Source organism: Nycticebus coucang, chromosome 10 (genome assembly GCF_027406575.1).
Source record: "Nycticebus coucang isolate mNycCou1 chromosome 10, mNycCou1.pri, whole genome shotgun sequence".
Lineage (NCBI taxonomy): Eukaryota > Metazoa > Chordata > Mammalia > Primates > Lorisidae > Nycticebus > Nycticebus coucang.
This window is the reverse complement of record NC_069789.1, coordinates 118,859,260-118,876,666: the sequence shown is the minus strand read 5'-3', so window position 1 is coordinate 118,876,666 and position 17,407 is coordinate 118,859,260. Positions and strand designations below refer to the sequence as shown.

Below are 17,407 nucleotides of genomic sequence, written 5' to 3'. Positions count from 1 at the left end.
CAACTGGAGAAGGAAGAACACTCCAACCCCAAACCCAGCAGAAGAAAAGAAATAACCAAAATCAGAGCAGAATTAAATGAAATTGAAAACAAAAGAATTATACAACAGATCAATAAATCCAAAATTTGGTTTTTTGAAAAGATCAATAAAATAGATAAACCTTTGGCCAACCTAACCAGGAAAAAAAGAGTAAAATCTCTAATTTCATCAATCAGAAATGGTAATGATGAAATAACAACCGACCCCTCAGAAATTCAAAAAATCCTTAATGAATACTACAAGAAACTCTACTCTCAGAAATATGAAAATCTGAAAGAAATCGACCAATACCTGGAAGTACACCACCTACCAAGACTTAGCCAGAATGAAGTGGAAATGTTGAACAGGCCTATATCAAGTTCTGAAATAGCATCAACTATACAAAATCTCCCTAAAAAGAAAAGCCCAGGACCAAATGGCTTTACGTCAGAATTCTACCAAACCTTTAAAGAAGAACTAGTACCTATATTACTAAACCTCTTCCAAAATATAGAAAGAGAAGGAAGACTACCCAACACATTCTACGAAGCAAACATCACCTTGATCCCCAAACCAGGGAAAGACCCAACAAGAAAAGAAAATTATAGACCAATATCACTAATGAATATTGATGCTAAAATACTCAATAAGATCCTAACAAACAGAATGCAACAACACATCAAAAAAATTATACACCATGACCAAGTGGGATTTATCCCAGGGTCTCAAGGCTGGTTCAATATACGTAAATCTATAAATGTAATTCAGCACATAAACAAACTAAAAAATAAGGACCATATGATTCTTTCAATTGATGCAGAAAAAGCTTTTGATAATATCCAGCATCCCTTCATGATCAGAACACTTAAGAAAATTGGTATAGAAGGGCCATTTCTTAAACTGACAGAGGCCATCTATAGCAAAGCCTCAGCCAATATCATATTGAATGGAGTTAAATTGAAATCATTTCCACCTGTATCAGGAACCAGGCAAGGCTACCCATTGTCTCCACTGCTTTTTAACATTGTAATGGAAGTTTTAGCCATTGCAATTAGGGAAGAAAAGGTGATCAAGGGTATCCACATAGGGTCAGAAGAGATCAAACTTTCACTCTTCGCAGATGATATGATCGTATATCTGGAAAACACTAGGGATTCTACTACAAAACTTTTAGAAGTGATCAAGGAATACAGCAATGTCTCAGGCTACAAAATCAACACCCATAAATTTGTAGCCTTTATATAAACCAACAATAACCAAGCCAAAAAAACAGTCAAGGACTCTATTCCTTTCCCAGGAGTGCCAAAGAAGATGAAATATTTGGGAGTATACCTAACAAAGGACATGAAAGATCTCTACAAAGAGAACTATGAAACTTTAAGAAAAGAAATAGCTCAAGATGTTAAAAAATGGAAAAACATACCATGCTCATGGCTGGGAAGAATCAACATTGTTAAAATGTCTATACTACCCAAAGCAATATATAATTTTAATGCAATTCCTATTAAAGCTCCATTGTCATATTTTAAAGATCTTGAAAAAATAATACTTCATTTTATATGGAATCAGAAAAAAACCTCGAATAGCCAAAACATTAATCAGCAATAAAAACACAGCAGGAGGAATCATGCTACCAGACCTGAGATTGTACTATAAATTGACAGTGTTCGAAACAGCATGGTACTGGCACAAAAACAGAGAAGTAGACATCTGGAACAGAATAGAGAACCAAGAGATGAATCCAGCTACTTACCATTATTTGATCTTTGACAAGCCAATTAAAAACATTCAGTGAGGAAAAGATTCCCTATTTAACAAATGGTGCTGGGTGAACTGGCTGGCAACCTGTAGAAGACTGAAACTGGACCCACACCTTTCACCATTAACTAAGATAGACTCTCACTAGATAAAAGATTTAAACTTAAGACATGAAACTGTAAAAATACTTGAAGAAAGTGCAGGGAAAACTCTTGAAGGAATAGGCCTGGGTGAATATTTTATGAGGAGGACTCCCCAGGCAATTGAAGCAGTATCAAAAATACACTACTGGGACCTGATCAAACTAAAAAGCTTCTGCACAGCCAAGAACATAGTAAGTAAAGCAAGCAGACAGCTCTCCAAATGGGAGAAAATATTTGCAGGTTATACCTCTGATAAAGGTCTAATAACCAGAATCCACAGAGAACTCAAACATATTAGCAAGAAAAGAACACATGATCCCATCTCAGGGTGCGCAAGAGACTTGAAGAGAAACTTCTCTAAAGAAGACAGACGCATGATCTACAAACACATGAAAAAAAGCTCATCATCCTTATTCATCAGAGAAATGCAAATCAAAACTACTTTGAGATATCACCTAACCCCAGTAAGAGTAGCCCACATAACAAAATCCCAAAACCAGAGATGTTGGCGTGGATGTGGAGAAAAGGGCACACTTCTACACTGCTGGTGGGAATGCACACTAATATGTTCCTTTTGGAAGGATGTTTGGAGAATACTTAGAGACCTAAAAATAGCACTGCCATTTGATCCTATAATTCCTTTACTAGGTTTATACCCAAAAGACCAAAAATCACAATATAACAAAGACATCTGTACCAGAATGTTTATTGCAGCCCAATTCATAATTGCTAAGTCATGGAAGAAGCCCAAGTCCATCGACCCACGAATGGACTAGCAAATTGTGTACATGTATACCATGGAATATTATGCAGCCTTAAAGAAAGATGGAGACTTTACCTCTTTCATGTTTACATGGATGGAGCTGGAACATATTCTTCTTAGCAAAGTATCTCAGGAATGGAAGAAAAAGTATCCAATGTACTCAGCCCTACTATGAAGCTAAATTCTAGCTTTCACATGAAGGCTATAACCCAAATATAGCACAAGACTTTGAGGAAAGGGCCAAGGAAGGGGAAGGGAGGGGGGAGGTTAGGGGGGAGGGAGGGTAATGGGTGGGGCCACATCTACGGTGCATCTTAGAATGGGTACAGGCGAAACTTACTAAAGGCAGAACACAAATGTCTACATACAATAACTAAGAAAATGCCATGAAGGCTACGTTGAACAGTTTGATGAGAATATTTCAGATTGTATATGAAACCAGCATATTGTATCCCTTGATTGCACTAATGTACACAGCTATGATTTAACAATAAAAAAGTAAAAAGAAAAAGAAAAAGATGACAACCCAGCAGAAAAATAAGTGAAATATTTTAATAGACTTCACAAAACATGATAATCAAATGGCCAAAAAGCATCTGAAAAGAATCTCAATTTCATTGGTTATTAGCAATATTTATATTAAAAACACAACAAGAGTCTACCCAGGACACACATAATGAGATATATACCAGAATACCCAAAGTGAAAAGTCTGATAATACCTAGTGTTGATGAGAATGTGGAGAAACCGGAACTTTCACACACTGCTTAGTGGAAGCATAAAATGGTAAAACTACGTTGGGAAACTTGACTGCAGATACTGATCGGCTGAGGCTGAACGTTTGCTTAGGCTTAAAACTAACAGATATGTACTCATATGTTCACCAAGAAATGTAGAGCACATAATATGTAATTCCATTTATATATAATACAAAAACAGACAAAACTAATCTATGCTGTTGAAAGTCAGGATAGTAGCTACCCTGAAGAGGGGATATAGTAACTGGAAAAAGCATGGGATTCTTCTGGGATGTAGTGATGTCCATTTATTTATTTATAGAACACAATGTGTTCAGTTAATGGATTTTCATTTACAATTTGTGCACATATATCTATAAATGTTGTATTGCAATAACAACAGTTCTTAAGAATGAAGTTTCAGAGGATGTAGATTTCAGGTATGATTTGATCCTGAGGCACATGATGTCATCCTGACTATGGCTTGTGATTGTTCATTATTTTCTCAGCTCTGCCTTCCTCTGGTGCAAAATTCATCCACAAAATGGCTTGTCTCATGGTTCTTAGATGGCCTTTTGCAGCTCCCAAGCTTATTCTTTCCCGTCTAGAAGGAAAAACAAGAGTATTTCTCCCATGCTCGTCACAGAAGTTCTTAGCTTCATTCTTCATTCTAATTGGGCTTACAGAGTTCTCCATGACCAGGGAGATATCCTGCACTAATTAGCTTTGGCCCAGTTTACCTGAGTGACCATTTCTGAACCAGTCACTATGGGAAGGGAGGTGAGATTATGCTGGTTAGTTCAAACCAATGGGTGCTCATCGCTGGAGGTGGCTGTACGAAGGATGTCAATCTAACCCAAATATTATGACTTTATTAATGGGGTCAGGGAGGGGAGGAATGGACTTTGCAGAGGTGATCATGTGGGTGGGGGACATTTCTTATTTCTTTTCTAAAATTTATTTGAAACAATCACAGACACAGAAAAGTTGCAAATATGGTACAAAGAATGTTTTCCTCCCTGAACCACTTTGAGAGTAAGGTTCCAATCTCCTGCCCCATCAAACCTGAACATTACAGTGTGTGTCCTACAAACAACGACCCCACTGTAAAGACACGCTACTCCCTTTGATAAATAAGTATCGTACAGGCAGATACTTTGAGACTGTGTAACAACCCACATTCCTCACCAAACTTTCCATTCGTTTTCTTGTATCTATGTGGACATGGATCCTTGTTTCAGTCAAAGTATTATAATCTGTTTTTCATATTTTTAACATTGATACTCAAATTGTCCCAAAGTTTGGCAGTGGGAGCTTTTCAAGCTGGCTCCTGTGTCCTTCCAGGTGGTCTCATTGTTGGAGCATTTCTTTACTTTTGACCACAAAAGATGCTTCCCTGTGCCCCTACTCCCTGGCATCAGCCATTTCTCAAACGAGAAGGGAGGGCACTTCTTATGACGAGTGGCTGACCTCTCACCCGCGAATAACCTCCTCGGATTCTGATTTCAACGCAGCCAGGCGGCCAATGGCAGAGGCGATGCTCCAGCGGTTGCCAAGGAGACAGCGGAGCCTGAGCGGGGGAAGGAGGTGGTGACGTCATTGAGAGACAAGTGCATCCGCCACATCCTCTTCTTCCGGCGGCCGCAGGGCACGGAGAGCGACCTCTGCGCCAGCGGTGAGGGACGAACCTCCTGCCCGCCAGGCCCCTCTCACATCACCTTGCCAGGGAGATCTGCTCAGATCATTGGGGTCTGCAAGACCTTTGGGAAGGCCATCGCTGAGAAAGGGAAAAGAGCATCTCCAGACCCTCCCTGGTGCGGCCCTGCCCGGGAACCACCAGTCAGCTTCTTGGACAGACGTAAGTCCTTGGGAATTCCCACCAGCGCCCTCTGAGGGAGGCTACAGACCACGGACATCTCACAGCCCTGCGGACAGTGTCTGGGGGCGTCTCTAACTAGCTGAACAAAGTGGGCCTGTGTGCAGCATCCGGCCCAAGAGCCCTCAATCTTCCGTGGCCTTTGAGAAGGGATTCCGGCATCCTGGATACTTTTTTGGATTCCCGAGGCGGCTCTGGTGCGCGCCAGCAGGCATACTGCTGCCTCAAAGAGTTGGGCAAGATGCTGTTCGGCGTAAAGGACATTGCACTGTTGGAACACGGGTGCAAGGCCCTGGAGGTGGACAGTTACAAGTCCCTGATGATCCTGGGGATCCCAGAGGACTGCAATCACGAGGAATTTGAAGAGATCATACGGGTCCCCCTGAAACCTCTAGGCAAGTTCGAGGTGGCTGGGAAGGCCTTTGTGGAAGAAGAGAGATCCAGGGCAGCCATCATTAGGCTGGCGGAGGACATCAACTACGCTGTGGTCCCCAGGGAGATCAAGGGCAAGGGCGGTGTGTGGAGAGTGGTCTACATGCCGCGGAAGCAGGACGTTGAATTCTTGGCCAAGCTGAACCTCTTTCTGCAGAGCGAGGGCAGGACGGTGGAGGATGTGGCCCGGGTCTTGAGACAGGAACTGTGCCCAACAGTGAAGGGCCCCAGAGAGCTGCCTGCAAGAAAGTGCTGTGTGCCCGGGCTGGGGGAGAAGCCAGAGGCTGGGGCCACCGCCAGGGTGGAAGCAGGGCCCCATCTGGACTCTTCAGAGGAGAGCAAGGCTGGAGATAGCAAGAGGGGCAAGAAGAGGCACAAGAAAAACCGGCGACGGCATCATGCATCTGACAAGAAGCTGTGAGATGAGGTCGGGTGGGCGTGGGGACGTCTGCGTGGGTGTGGGTGATGAGCGTGGGAGGGTAGGTGCCTCTGAGTGAATTTGGGTGATGCGAGTGAGTGCGGGTAACATGAGTGAGGATGGGTATTGTTCCCGTGAGTGGGTAACTTAAGACAGATGAATGGCTAACACACATATGAAAAAATGTTCATCATCCCTATGTATTAGAGAAATGCAAATCAAAACAACCCTGAGATATCATCTAACCCCAGTGAGAATGGCCCACATCACAAAATCTCAAAACTGCAGATGCTGGCGTGGACGTGGAGAGAAGGGAACACTTTTACACTGCTGGTGGGACTGCAAACTAGAACAACCTTTCTGGAAGGAAGTACGGAGAAACCTCAAAGCACTCAAGCTGGACCTCCCATTTGATCCTGCAATCCCATTACTGGGCATCTACCCAGAAGAAAAAAAACCCTTTTATCATAAGGACACTTGTACTAGACTGTTTATTGCAGCTCAATTTACAATCGCCAAAATATGGAAACAGCCTAAATGCCCACCAACCCAGGAATGGATTAGCAAGCTGTGGTATATGTATACCATGGAATACTATTCAGCTATTAAAAAAAATGGAGACTTTACATCCTTCGTATTAACCTGGATGGAAGTGGAAGACACTATTCTTAGTAAAGCATCACAAGAATGGAGAAGCATGAATCCTATGTACTCAATTTTGATGTGAGGACAATTAATGACAATTAAGGTTATGGGGGGGAGGAAAAGCAGAGAAGGAAGGAGGGAGGGGGCGGGGCCTTGGTGCGTGCCACGCCTTCTGGGGGCAAGACATGGTTGCAAGAGCGACTTTACCTGACAAATGCAATCAGTGTAACCTGGCTTATTGTACCCTCAATGAATCCCCAACAATAAAAAAGAAAGAAAATGTACTAAAATTTAATCATCCATAAAAGCTGTAATTTAATCTGACAGCAAACACAAGAAGCAATATTAGAGTTGGTTTAGTATATTATATATTTTAGCTTCGAAAGCCGTAGAAATCAGTTATCCCAGTTTTTTTCCTATAAAAGACCCATTTTTCCAAAGCATTATGCACAATTGTAATTAGAATATAATGACAAGAGATATTTCATAATTTTTAAATATAAAATGAAGTCAATGACTCAAAAAGTTATCTGATGCAATGAGTTTGAGGGGAAATTTTATAATTTATATCATTACAGATATAAAGTATAATGGTTCGACTTTTTAGTGCTTGACAGGGAGGAATCATGATAAAAAGGTCAATATGAAATCATTTGATTATAGTAGCAATATCTAACATTTGAAATGCATTCATGCTCTTTTGTAATCATATTAGAGTCAAGTATATTTATTTTCACATCTGTTATAACTGCTGTTGCAAAGGAGAAATACTATTGTCTTATTTTTCCAAGTGATATACACAGAGCAATTTTTTTTCTCCAGAGAACTTGTGCAAACCAATATAAGATCTAAATTCTTCACATAATATATAAAACAGGAGAAGCCTGTTCGGATTTATTTTTTGAATACTGGAATGCTGGCACTTTCCAATTAGGCAATAGTTCTTCATTTCTGTAATCTGGCTCAGAGCTACTGCTGACTACGGGCCTAGAGCAGCAGACATGATTTCTTTTTAGGCTTCTTCTTTTCCACTGGTGTTTTACTATTTATCTGTCTGACCAGGTCATAAAATACCTCATTAATGTTGATCTTTGACTTTGCAGAAGATTCTGAAAAGGCACAGTAACACCACCGTCTTGAGAAATTCTGGCCTGTTCTTTGCCAGCTACTTGCTCATCTTCCAGGCCACATTTATTGCCAACCAAAATCACTGGGACATCTTCTGTGTCCTTAGCCCGTAAAATCTGTTCCCTCAGGTCCTGTAAGTCGTTAAATGTGGTCTGAGCTGTGATAGAATATACTAGTGCAAACCCTTGGCCATGCTTCATGAACAAATTTCTCATTGCTGTAAATTGCTCTGTCCCTGCTGTCTCCAGGATTTCGAGCATACACTGCTGGCAATCTACCTCAACTTGCTTTCTGTAGGGATCTTCTATCGTTGGGTCATATTTTTCAACAAAAATTCCCTTAACAAACTGAACTGTCAGAGCAGACTTCCCAACGTCTCCTGAACCAAGAACCACTAGCTTGTATTCACGCATGATGTGGTCTGTTTAAATACTGATAATCCCCCCTCCCGGGTCCAGCGCCTCCTCCTCCTCCTCCTCCCTCCTCTCACCTGTGGCTCCTGCTCCGGCTCTATGCGGCGACGGCAGCAGCGACAGTTTCGGGAACGGCGGCGACGGTGGCGGCGCCTCCGGAACGAGTTGGTAACTTCTAAGAACGAGTATCATCTGAGTAGCACAGGTAACATTTGACTAGTGTGAATGAAGCGGATATTTGTATCCGAGTTAACTAACTTGAGGGTTACAGCTGAGTGGGTGTGGTCAACATCTGATTGCGTATGGGTCATTCATTCATCCTGTAGATAAGTATTGCATGCCTGCTACATCCCAGACACTGTTCTTGGAGCTGGGGATAGGCAAGGGAGCAAACCCAACAAAAATCCCTGGCTTTGTGGCATTCAGAGTAAGTGAGCAATATTTGAGTTACTTGGGGACATCTGAGTGAGCATAGGTGCCATTTGAATAGATGTGGGTAATATCTGAGTGATCATAATATCTGGTTGAGTGTGGATCATTCATTCATGCACGCATGCAACCAACAAATATTTCCTGAGCACCTACAGTGTGCCAGGCAACGGGGATACTGCAGAAAACAAATCATACCAAAATCCTGCCCTCTTGGCTTTCATGTTAAATATGTGAGTAGGTGTGAGTAACATTCGGGTTACTTGAATACAAGCGAGTGAACGTGGGTGCCATCGGAGTGTGTGGGCAGCTAATTCAAAGTAGCGTGGGTAACATTTGAGAGTGCGCGCTTAGCACCTGAGTATGTGTGTAGGTATTTTGTGAGTGAGAGTAACTTCTAAATGAGGAAAAGATCCGTGAGCGATTTCTGACACTTGCGAGACCACCCCAGTTTTCAGCAGCCGCGCAGTCGCAGTTTAAGCCAGAGCCCAGCAGTGCCTCTGCCGGTTGCCACGGAGACCGCGGGCTGCCCAAGGCGCCTGCGCCCATTGCAGGAAATGAAGGAGGATAAATAGGGTCCCGAATTCCTAGGTTTTGCAGGTTTCTTACCAAAATTGAAACAAAATACCCAAACAGGTCCAGGAAGAACGTGTTACGGATATCCCTGCTCTGGAGAACGTCCTCTATCCACCTTCCGCCATCACCCGCGACCTGTTAGGGACAACCCCTCTTGCTGGGGGACTGGGGGAGGTACAGACTCCTCTAGCTTTGTGCCCTACTGGAAATTCTGTCATTGCAAATTCTAGATCTGTTTTCTGTCTGTTGAAAGTATGTAATATACTTCTGGCACAAACTTGTCCCACGCGGGCCACCCTGCTATGCGCAAATCCAGCAGAAACCATGGCTGGCAAAGTGAGCTGCCTGCTAACTGGCTCTGAGGAACTCTCTGTTCTGGGTGTAACCTCCGAAAAAGCTGTCGTTATTCTCCACACCCTGTCTCCCTTACAGAAGCTGTCAGAAGAGGGCCCCGGTTGGTGCCTGGGGTGAGGGCCTGGGTCTCCCCAAGTGAAATCCTAGCATGGGCTCCCCTCTCTAAAGAATGAAAGGCAAGACTTCTGGGGAATGGTCCAAAGGGGGTAAATAATTACAAGGCCACTTCCAAGAGTTACCAATTAACAACTTTAAGTCCCCAAGTCTGTAAGCTGAGTCTCCTCCAATGGTGAAGAAGAAGAAAACAGTACAATGCAAATATGCATGAACAGACAAATCTCTTGTTCAGGTGCATCTGACCTGTGAATTTGCAAACTTCCATTAGTTCAGAAATCTGCAAAGGTTTGAGCTGAATCTTTTCAAAAATATAATTTACACACTAGCATGTGTGCACATTCACACACACACACATACACAACAGATTCTTACTGACCAAATGGTAACATTGGAGACCCCGAAGTCTTACTGCGGTAGACATCAATCATGTGTGTGACTTCCAGCATCCAACCCCCTTTCTTATTTCTGGGAAGCTACTGCCCTCCTCCCCGGTATCAGAGTCAAAAGATAAGAGATTCTCTGCAGCCAGAAACTCAGTCAGAAATTTGTATTAGTGTCTTGCACTCCCAGTAATTGTCAAGAAACAGGAGGAATTTTTATAATTCAACTTTGATGACATAACCTAAAATCTCAGAGTCCGAGTTCTATTTCCCATCCTGGCATTAACCTCAACATCCTTTTCTTTTGTTCAATGGTTGAGACAGAGATTTTCCTACCATCCCCAAACATATTTGAAATGCTTGCAAATCCAAGGTCAAGAAGTTTGTAGCTCTATATTGATCTTTTTATTCTTTGTAAATTTCTGGCTTAGGCATACCCACTCACAGAATATTATGCTACTGTGTTCATTGTTGCACATGGAGTCTGAGCTTGAATAAATGCTACACAAGCCTCATGGACGTTTGTTGCATGCTGTTCTCCCATCAAATCATAATCATTGTATAGTAAGGGATACTGTAACATTTCTTATATTGCAGCATTAAGATTGTACTTGTGGGCTGGGCATGGTGGCTCATGCCTGTAATCTTAGCACTTTGGGAGGCTGAGGTGAGTAGATTGCTTGAGGTCAGGAGTTTGAGACCAGCCTGAGCTACTAAAAATAGAAAAACTAGCCAGACTGGTGACACACACCTGTAGTCCCAGCTACTGGGAAGGCTGAGACAAGAGAATTGCTCAGGCCCAAGAGTTTGAGGTTGCTGTGAACTATGATGCCACAGCACTCTACGTAGAGTGACAGAGTGAGACTCTTTCTCAAAAAACAAAAACAAACAAAAAAAGACTGTACTTATGCTTTTTATGTGTTTGGGTTGTTTCCCATATGTTTATATTTGTGATATACAATGTGAGCAGTTATTCAATGTTACCCATGGACCCCAAATCTCCTACCACTTCTCTTTTGAGATTTTCTGGACTACAAAGAGTTTCCTGGGATTGCAATACAAGCCTTTATGTAAAACTGTTACCATTTGAAGCTATTTACCTGAGTCAAGATATCACTGGCATGGCAAATCCCAAACAAAAATTCACAAATTGAGTGTATCCGCTGATGGAGGGCAACATCTGTCCTCTATAAAACCCTGATTTCAAAAGTGGGTTCTGCTAAAATTCTTTATTGTTCTTTGTGGTTGGTGCTGTACTGTATAAATATGAACTCATAAAATAAATGTATGCTAATGAAAACAAAGTCTGTTCTTTAATATCTTGAGGAGAGAGATCTATGTAAGATTTAATTTGGAAAAAGTGATCCAACAGCTGAAAACCACTTTCATGGGTTGCCTGCAGTTTTCCAGGGCTACATTATTTGTAAAAGAGATGTTATCAGATGTCAATGGCCAAGAGAACACAAAATACACAGCTGTATTCTACCTTGCAGGCTTCTCAGGATCTCAGGCTATTTTCCAGGGGCTGATACAAAAAGTGAAGCAATGTATCTGGAATAAAGAGAGTAACATCTATCCCACTATGGGCACTTGCAAAAGCCTTCATATCATTAGTTCATCATATCCTGCTAACCCCAAGAGATATGGCCCAATATAACAAAACTCAGGCCAGATGTGGTTCAGAGTTCAGAGAGTTTTGAATTTTAGAAATATGATAACAATGACTATAGCTTATATTATGGAATTCGTTAAAGGAGGTGTGTCTGGGAAACCCTATAATCCCACTAATAGTTCTGTAGTGAAATGTGGGATGTTGACACTAAAAGACATAAACTGACTATAAATATTGTCACATTCACCCAGGTGTTGTTTCCACGTGTTGTTCTCTTGTTTTTTTTTTGTTGTTGTTGTTGTTTGTTTTGTTTGTTTGTTTCTTTTTCGTTTTGGTTTTTTGAGACAGTCTCACTTCATTGTCCTTGGTAGAGTTGCTGTGCATCATAGCTCACAGCAACCTCAAATTCCTGGGCTCAAGCCATTCTCTTGCCCCTGCCTCCCTAGTAGCTGGGACTACAGCTGCCCACTACAACACTCAGCTCTTTTTTCTCGCTCTTGCTCAGGCTGGTCTGGAACCTGTGAGCTCAAGCAATCCACCTGCCTTGGCCTCCCAGAGTTCTAGGGTTAAAGGTGTGAGCCACAACACCTGGTCCTCCACATATTTTTATTGGTGCTAAATTCAGAGTTTTTGCATTTCATATGAGTAGCTAAGGGATTGGATTATTAATCTGTTCTATTATCACGATCATTAGTTCATTGTATGGATGAGGAAAGTGAAGCTCAGAGAGGTTAAGTAATTTGCCTGAGGCTACAGCAAAACACAATAGGGATTGAAACCAAGTCTTTATGAGCATTTTCTGTGCTCCAGACACAGATCTGGATCTCTCTGGGGCTGGAGAGGCTCCAGCTGACATCCCAGGAGTCACAGGGCAGCCTGGTTCTCTGATAAGTGGATCTGCAGAAATTCTTCAGGGTTTGAACTCTGAAGGCCTGTTCAAAACTTCTCTGAACGCCCTGTTTCTGGCCTCTACAAAGCAGCTTTTCAGGGGAGCTGGCTTTCAGGGGATGAGGGCGAAAGAAGGCTTAAGGGGCAGAGAAGAGGAGCTGCCCATCCCCTCCCTCCACGGCACCCCCTCCACTCCTCCCTTCATCAACTCTGGGTCCCACCAGCGCACACGCAGGCTGAATAGCGCAGCCAGCTCCCGGGTTGCCGCGGAGACCGCTGGTAGGCGAGACCAGCAAAGGAGCAAAAGGGAGGGGTGGGGTTGGCGGGAGGCCCCTGAACGCGGCGCCTGCTCTGGAGCTAACCCGGAGGAAAAAAATCAAGCGAAGCCCAAGGACGCTGCTCTGCAAGAGAAAAACAACCCGAATAAGCCAGTATTTGTGGAAAGGCCTCGCTGAGACCTTGCCCGCCTCCAGTCCACGTGTCTTTTTCCCTTTCTCCTGTCTTTTGCCTCTCCTTTCCCGGTTTCTCTAAACATTTGCTCTGATCCTTCCAGAGTTAAATAAAATCACACGCCATACGTTAAAGTTACACGCATTCATTTTTATACTGTCCCGGTATTAGTCATTAGTTTACCAGCATTTTGTGGGCTCTTTAATTATCTCTTACAGCTACATTTCATTATCTTTGGTTTCCTCTATAATCCAATAAATGTAATTCTATGCTTTGAAAAACTTTGTTCTAGAAAGGATGGTGGCACAGGGTAAGAGTTAAGGATTCCCTGGAGAAGGTAGGTGGGGGTAAGGGTGGGGAGGAAGCTGGAGAGACTCCTGGAGATGGTGACGCTCTAACAGGGGCCAGAGGAAGGTGAGGGACATTGCTGAGAGAGGTGCAGGGTGTTTGCCCAAGGACCTAAAGACCCTTGATTTTATTTAACTTATTTTAGTTAGGTTTTTTTGTTTTGTTTTGGAGACAGAGTTTCCCTTTGCTGCCGGCCTGTGCTAGAGTGCAGTGTGGCCTCATTATATCTAGCTGCAACCTCAAACTCCTGGGCTCAAGCCATTCTCCTGCCTCACAAAACTGGAATTGCTGGGACTACAGGCTCACATCACCACACATGGCTAATTTTTCTATTTTTTGTAAAGACAGAATCTTACTCTTGCTCAAGGCGCTCAAACAATATTCCTGCTTCTGCCTCTCAAATCAGAGTGTAGGATTTGAGAGGCAGAAGCCTCTGCCACCGCATCTGGCCCAAACAGCATTTTTGATTGATAAAAATCTAAGCAACCTAAAGGGATGTAGAGTAACAAGTGCATGTCTCTCCCACCTCTGGGAGTCCTCTTCCACAGAGACAGCCACTGTGGGCAGTGCTTGTCCCTGTGACCAGCATGTATACCCATCTAGACGCTTTGGTCTATACTCAAAAGGCAGACTGTTTCAGATTCAAATCCAGGCTCAACCATTTTTCTGGCTGTGGCATACAGCAAGTGATTTTATTCCCTTGGACCTCAGTTTCCTCAGTTGTATGAGACTAATACTCAGGTATCTTACAGTATAGGAGGATTGCATGAGTCCATTCATAGAAAGCACTTGGAATGGTGCCTACTACAGGAAGTACTCCATAAAACTTGCCTATCCTTAGACAAGGCAGGCATATTTTCTTTTCAGCTGCATAGCATTTCACTATAAGAACAGACCATAAGATGGAGAAGTCCCTACTGATCAACATGTAGGTTCATTTACCCACTCAAAACTGTGCACTGGGCGCAGACAGGGAGCCAAGCACCATGCTAGGGACTGGCGCAATAAGACCCCGGTACCAATTTCTCTACCCACGTGTGCGGGTATAAAGGTAGGAATCTATGGTACCAACAGTCGGGGGAATTAAAAATGGTAAAACACATTCCAATGGCTCTCAAAAGGTCTACTCCGTTAGCACACCCGTCTGCAAGGCTTGGCTGAAACCCACACTTTTCAGCCAAACGTTTAGGACCGCAGGTTTGGAGCCGCTGCCTTTTGAGAAAGGCGCTGACGTGGGCCTCAGCCGCTGCGCTAGGAAGCGGTGGCCCCAGCAAGGCCCAGGACGCAGCCACACCCCTATGGGGAGAGGAGAGAGGCCTCCCGAAGAGAGTGGACAGCCCCCCTGTCAGTCTTCCGAGTCGGGAGTGTAAGATGAGACCGGGAAGGTGGGCCTCACGCTGGGGGAGGACGAGGAGGAACTTCCTGCCGCTGGGCTGCACCGCAGAGGGCGAGGACGCTAGGGCTGGCGGGCGGGAGGCGCGGCCAGGTTGGCCTGGAGCTGGTGGCGGCCTGCCTGGGGGCGGGAGGGACCCTACTGGAGGGCCAAGCTGAGGCCTCCCAGCGCCTCGGCCATATTGAATAGCCACGGCTGAGCCGTCTTTGTCTGCGAAGTCCTTTCTCAAGTTCCAGCCGCGTCCCTGGTGCCTGAGCCAGGAAGAACCACCGGCAGCCTGTGCGCCCCAACTTGGAGCTGGGACATCACGCTTCCAGCTTAGAAAGGGCTTTGAGCCTCGGGGCTGACCTCACAGCGACTCGCGGCTCACGGCTCACGTAAGCATCCTGGGAAGTAAGCCCCACGAGTCGTTGAGGGAGCCGAACTTGGCCGAGATCGGATTTGTTGCAGGCGGAGAAGTTGGGTGGAGCTGGCTCATACCTGGCTGGAGAGGCGAGACCCTCCGGTCAGCGGTGCTGGGACACACCCTCTCCACCTCGCAAGACTAGGGGCTACGAGTAGTTTGTTTGGGCTCATTGCCCCTTAACCCAGATACCACCCTGGAGATCTTAAAGACTCTCGAGAAAAGCCATGTGGGGGGCTGGTTCCCTTGGGGCTTCCTCCCGTCCCCCGACTGCCTGATCCTTTGGAGCGTCCCGGATGTCTGCAAAGATGTGGATCTGGACGTCCTTGTGGAAGCCTTAAAGCCCGTGGGGACCTTTAAGAAGATTGGCAAGGTGTTCCGCAAGGAGGAAGACTCCACGGTGGGGATGCTGCAGATCGGGGACGATGTAGACTATTTGCTCATCCCCCGCGAGGTCAGGCTGGCCGGGGGCGTCTGGAGGGTCATCTCCAAGCCTGCCACTAAAGAAGCAGAATTTCGGGAGCGGCTGATCCAGTTTCTAGAAGAAGAAGGCCGAACCCTGGAGGACGTGGCCCGCATCATCGAGAAGAACACCCCGCACCCGCCCCAGCCCCCCAAAAAGCCCAAGGAGCCCCGCGTGAGAAGGAGAGTCCCGCAAATGGTAACTCCTCCGCCGCGCCTGGTCGTGGGCACGTATGACAGCAGCAATGCTAGCGACAGCGAGTTCAGTGACTTTGAGACCTCCAGAGACAAGGGCAACAAAAACTCGAGGCGGACCAAGAAGGTGCGCAAAATGCCTGTCAGTTACTTGGGCAGCAAATTCCTTGGAAGTGACCTGGAGAGTGAGGATGATGAGGAACTGGTCGAGGCCTTCCTCCGGCGAGGGGAGAAAAAGCCCAGCGCGCCTCCCGCACGCCCCCGCCTCAAACTGCCAGTGCCGATGTTTGAGGACAACCTGGGGCCCCAGATGTCCAAGGCCGACAGGTGGCGAGAGTATGTCAGCCAGGTGTCCTGGGGGAAGTTGAAGCGCAGGGTGAAGGGTTGGGCCCCAAGGTCGGGCCCCGGGATGGGCGAGGCCCTGCAGGCCCCAACCCCAGTGGAGAGAAATGGGGCATCATTGCCCAGCAGCACCAGCCGTGGGGATAATGTGGGAAATGCTGCAGATGGGGATGTGCCTGAGACCTCCCCCCGACGATGGAGGCCCAAGGTCAACTGGGCCTCCTTCAGGCTCCGCAGGAAGGAGGAGGCAGCATCCATGCAGCAAGGGGCAGAAGTACAGGCTGACCAGGGGGCAGAGGCTGCAGATAATCAGAGGGCTGAGGAGATAGATGACCAGAGGGAAGGGGCCCCAGCTGTCCAGGGGCTAGACGCTGCAGCTGAACAGGGGGAAGGGGCTGTAGCTGATGAGCGAGCAGAGGCCCTACTTGATCAAAGGGCAGAGTCTGCGCATAATCAGAGGACAGGGGCCCTGGGTACCCAGGAAGCTGAAGCTTCAGCTGCCCAGGGGCCCACAGGAGCTAGGGCACGGAAGCAGGTCAAGACAGTGAGGTTCCAGACCCCTGGACGCTTTTCATGGTTTCGAAAGCACCGGAGAGCCTTCTGGCACACTCCTCGGTTGCCAACCCTGCCCAAGAGAGTCCCCAGGGCAGGCAAGGCCAGGAGCCTCAGGGTGCTGAGGGCTGAGGCCAGAGCAGAAGCAGAGCAGGCAGAGATAGAAGACCAGCTGTGAGGTGAGGGCTTGGGTCTTAGAGCACCCCCTGCCCTCCTGCTTGAAAATGGAAGTGGAGAAAGAGACAGAGAGTACCTGCCACATTGCCACCTAATAACTCTTTTCTTGTTAAATTTTTATATCTCATGCATTGATTTTTTTTAAAATACTGACTCCTTGTAGTGACCCAAAGAATGTATAAATGAAGAAATCGATACAATGGGGTTGCATCACTTAGGATTTTTAACTTCCTCAAATGCAACTCTAGGTGCTCAGCTTGAAAAAGGGAGAGATTCAGGGGAGGGAGAAATTCCTTCCTTCTCCTATCTCCCTTATGCCCACACACTTAATGAGGACTCCTCCTTGAACTTAAGGAGGGCTCAAGCCAATAAGCAAATAAAATGTTTACAATAAGCAA

General features: G+C 45.4%; 2 protein-coding genes and 1 pseudogene across 2 annotated transcripts; 2 read left to right on the top strand and 1 right to left on the bottom strand.

Annotated features, from left to right (window-relative positions):
• The first annotated feature begins 5,043 nt into the window (after nucleotides 1–5,043).
• PNMA8C (PNMA family member 8C) lies at nucleotides 5,044–6,611 on the top strand. Its single transcript, XM_053604182.1, has one exon. The coding sequence runs from the start codon at nucleotides 5,537–5,539 to the stop codon at nucleotides 6,146–6,148; it is 612 nt and encodes a 203-aa protein (XP_053460157.1). The 5' UTR covers nucleotides 5,044–5,536; the 3' UTR covers nucleotides 6,149–6,611.
• Nucleotides 6,612–7,777: 1,166 nt separating this feature from the next.
• On the bottom strand, nucleotides 7,778–8,477 carry LOC128595506 (ras-related protein Rap-1A-like; annotated as a pseudogene).
• A 6,435-nt stretch (nucleotides 8,478–14,912) lies between these two features.
• CCDC8 (coiled-coil domain containing 8) lies at nucleotides 14,913–17,407 on the top strand. The gene has a single exon (XM_053604179.1). The coding sequence runs from the start codon at nucleotides 15,688–15,690 to the stop codon at nucleotides 17,008–17,010; it is 1,323 nt and encodes a 440-aa protein (XP_053460154.1). The 5' UTR covers nucleotides 14,913–15,687; the 3' UTR covers nucleotides 17,011–17,407.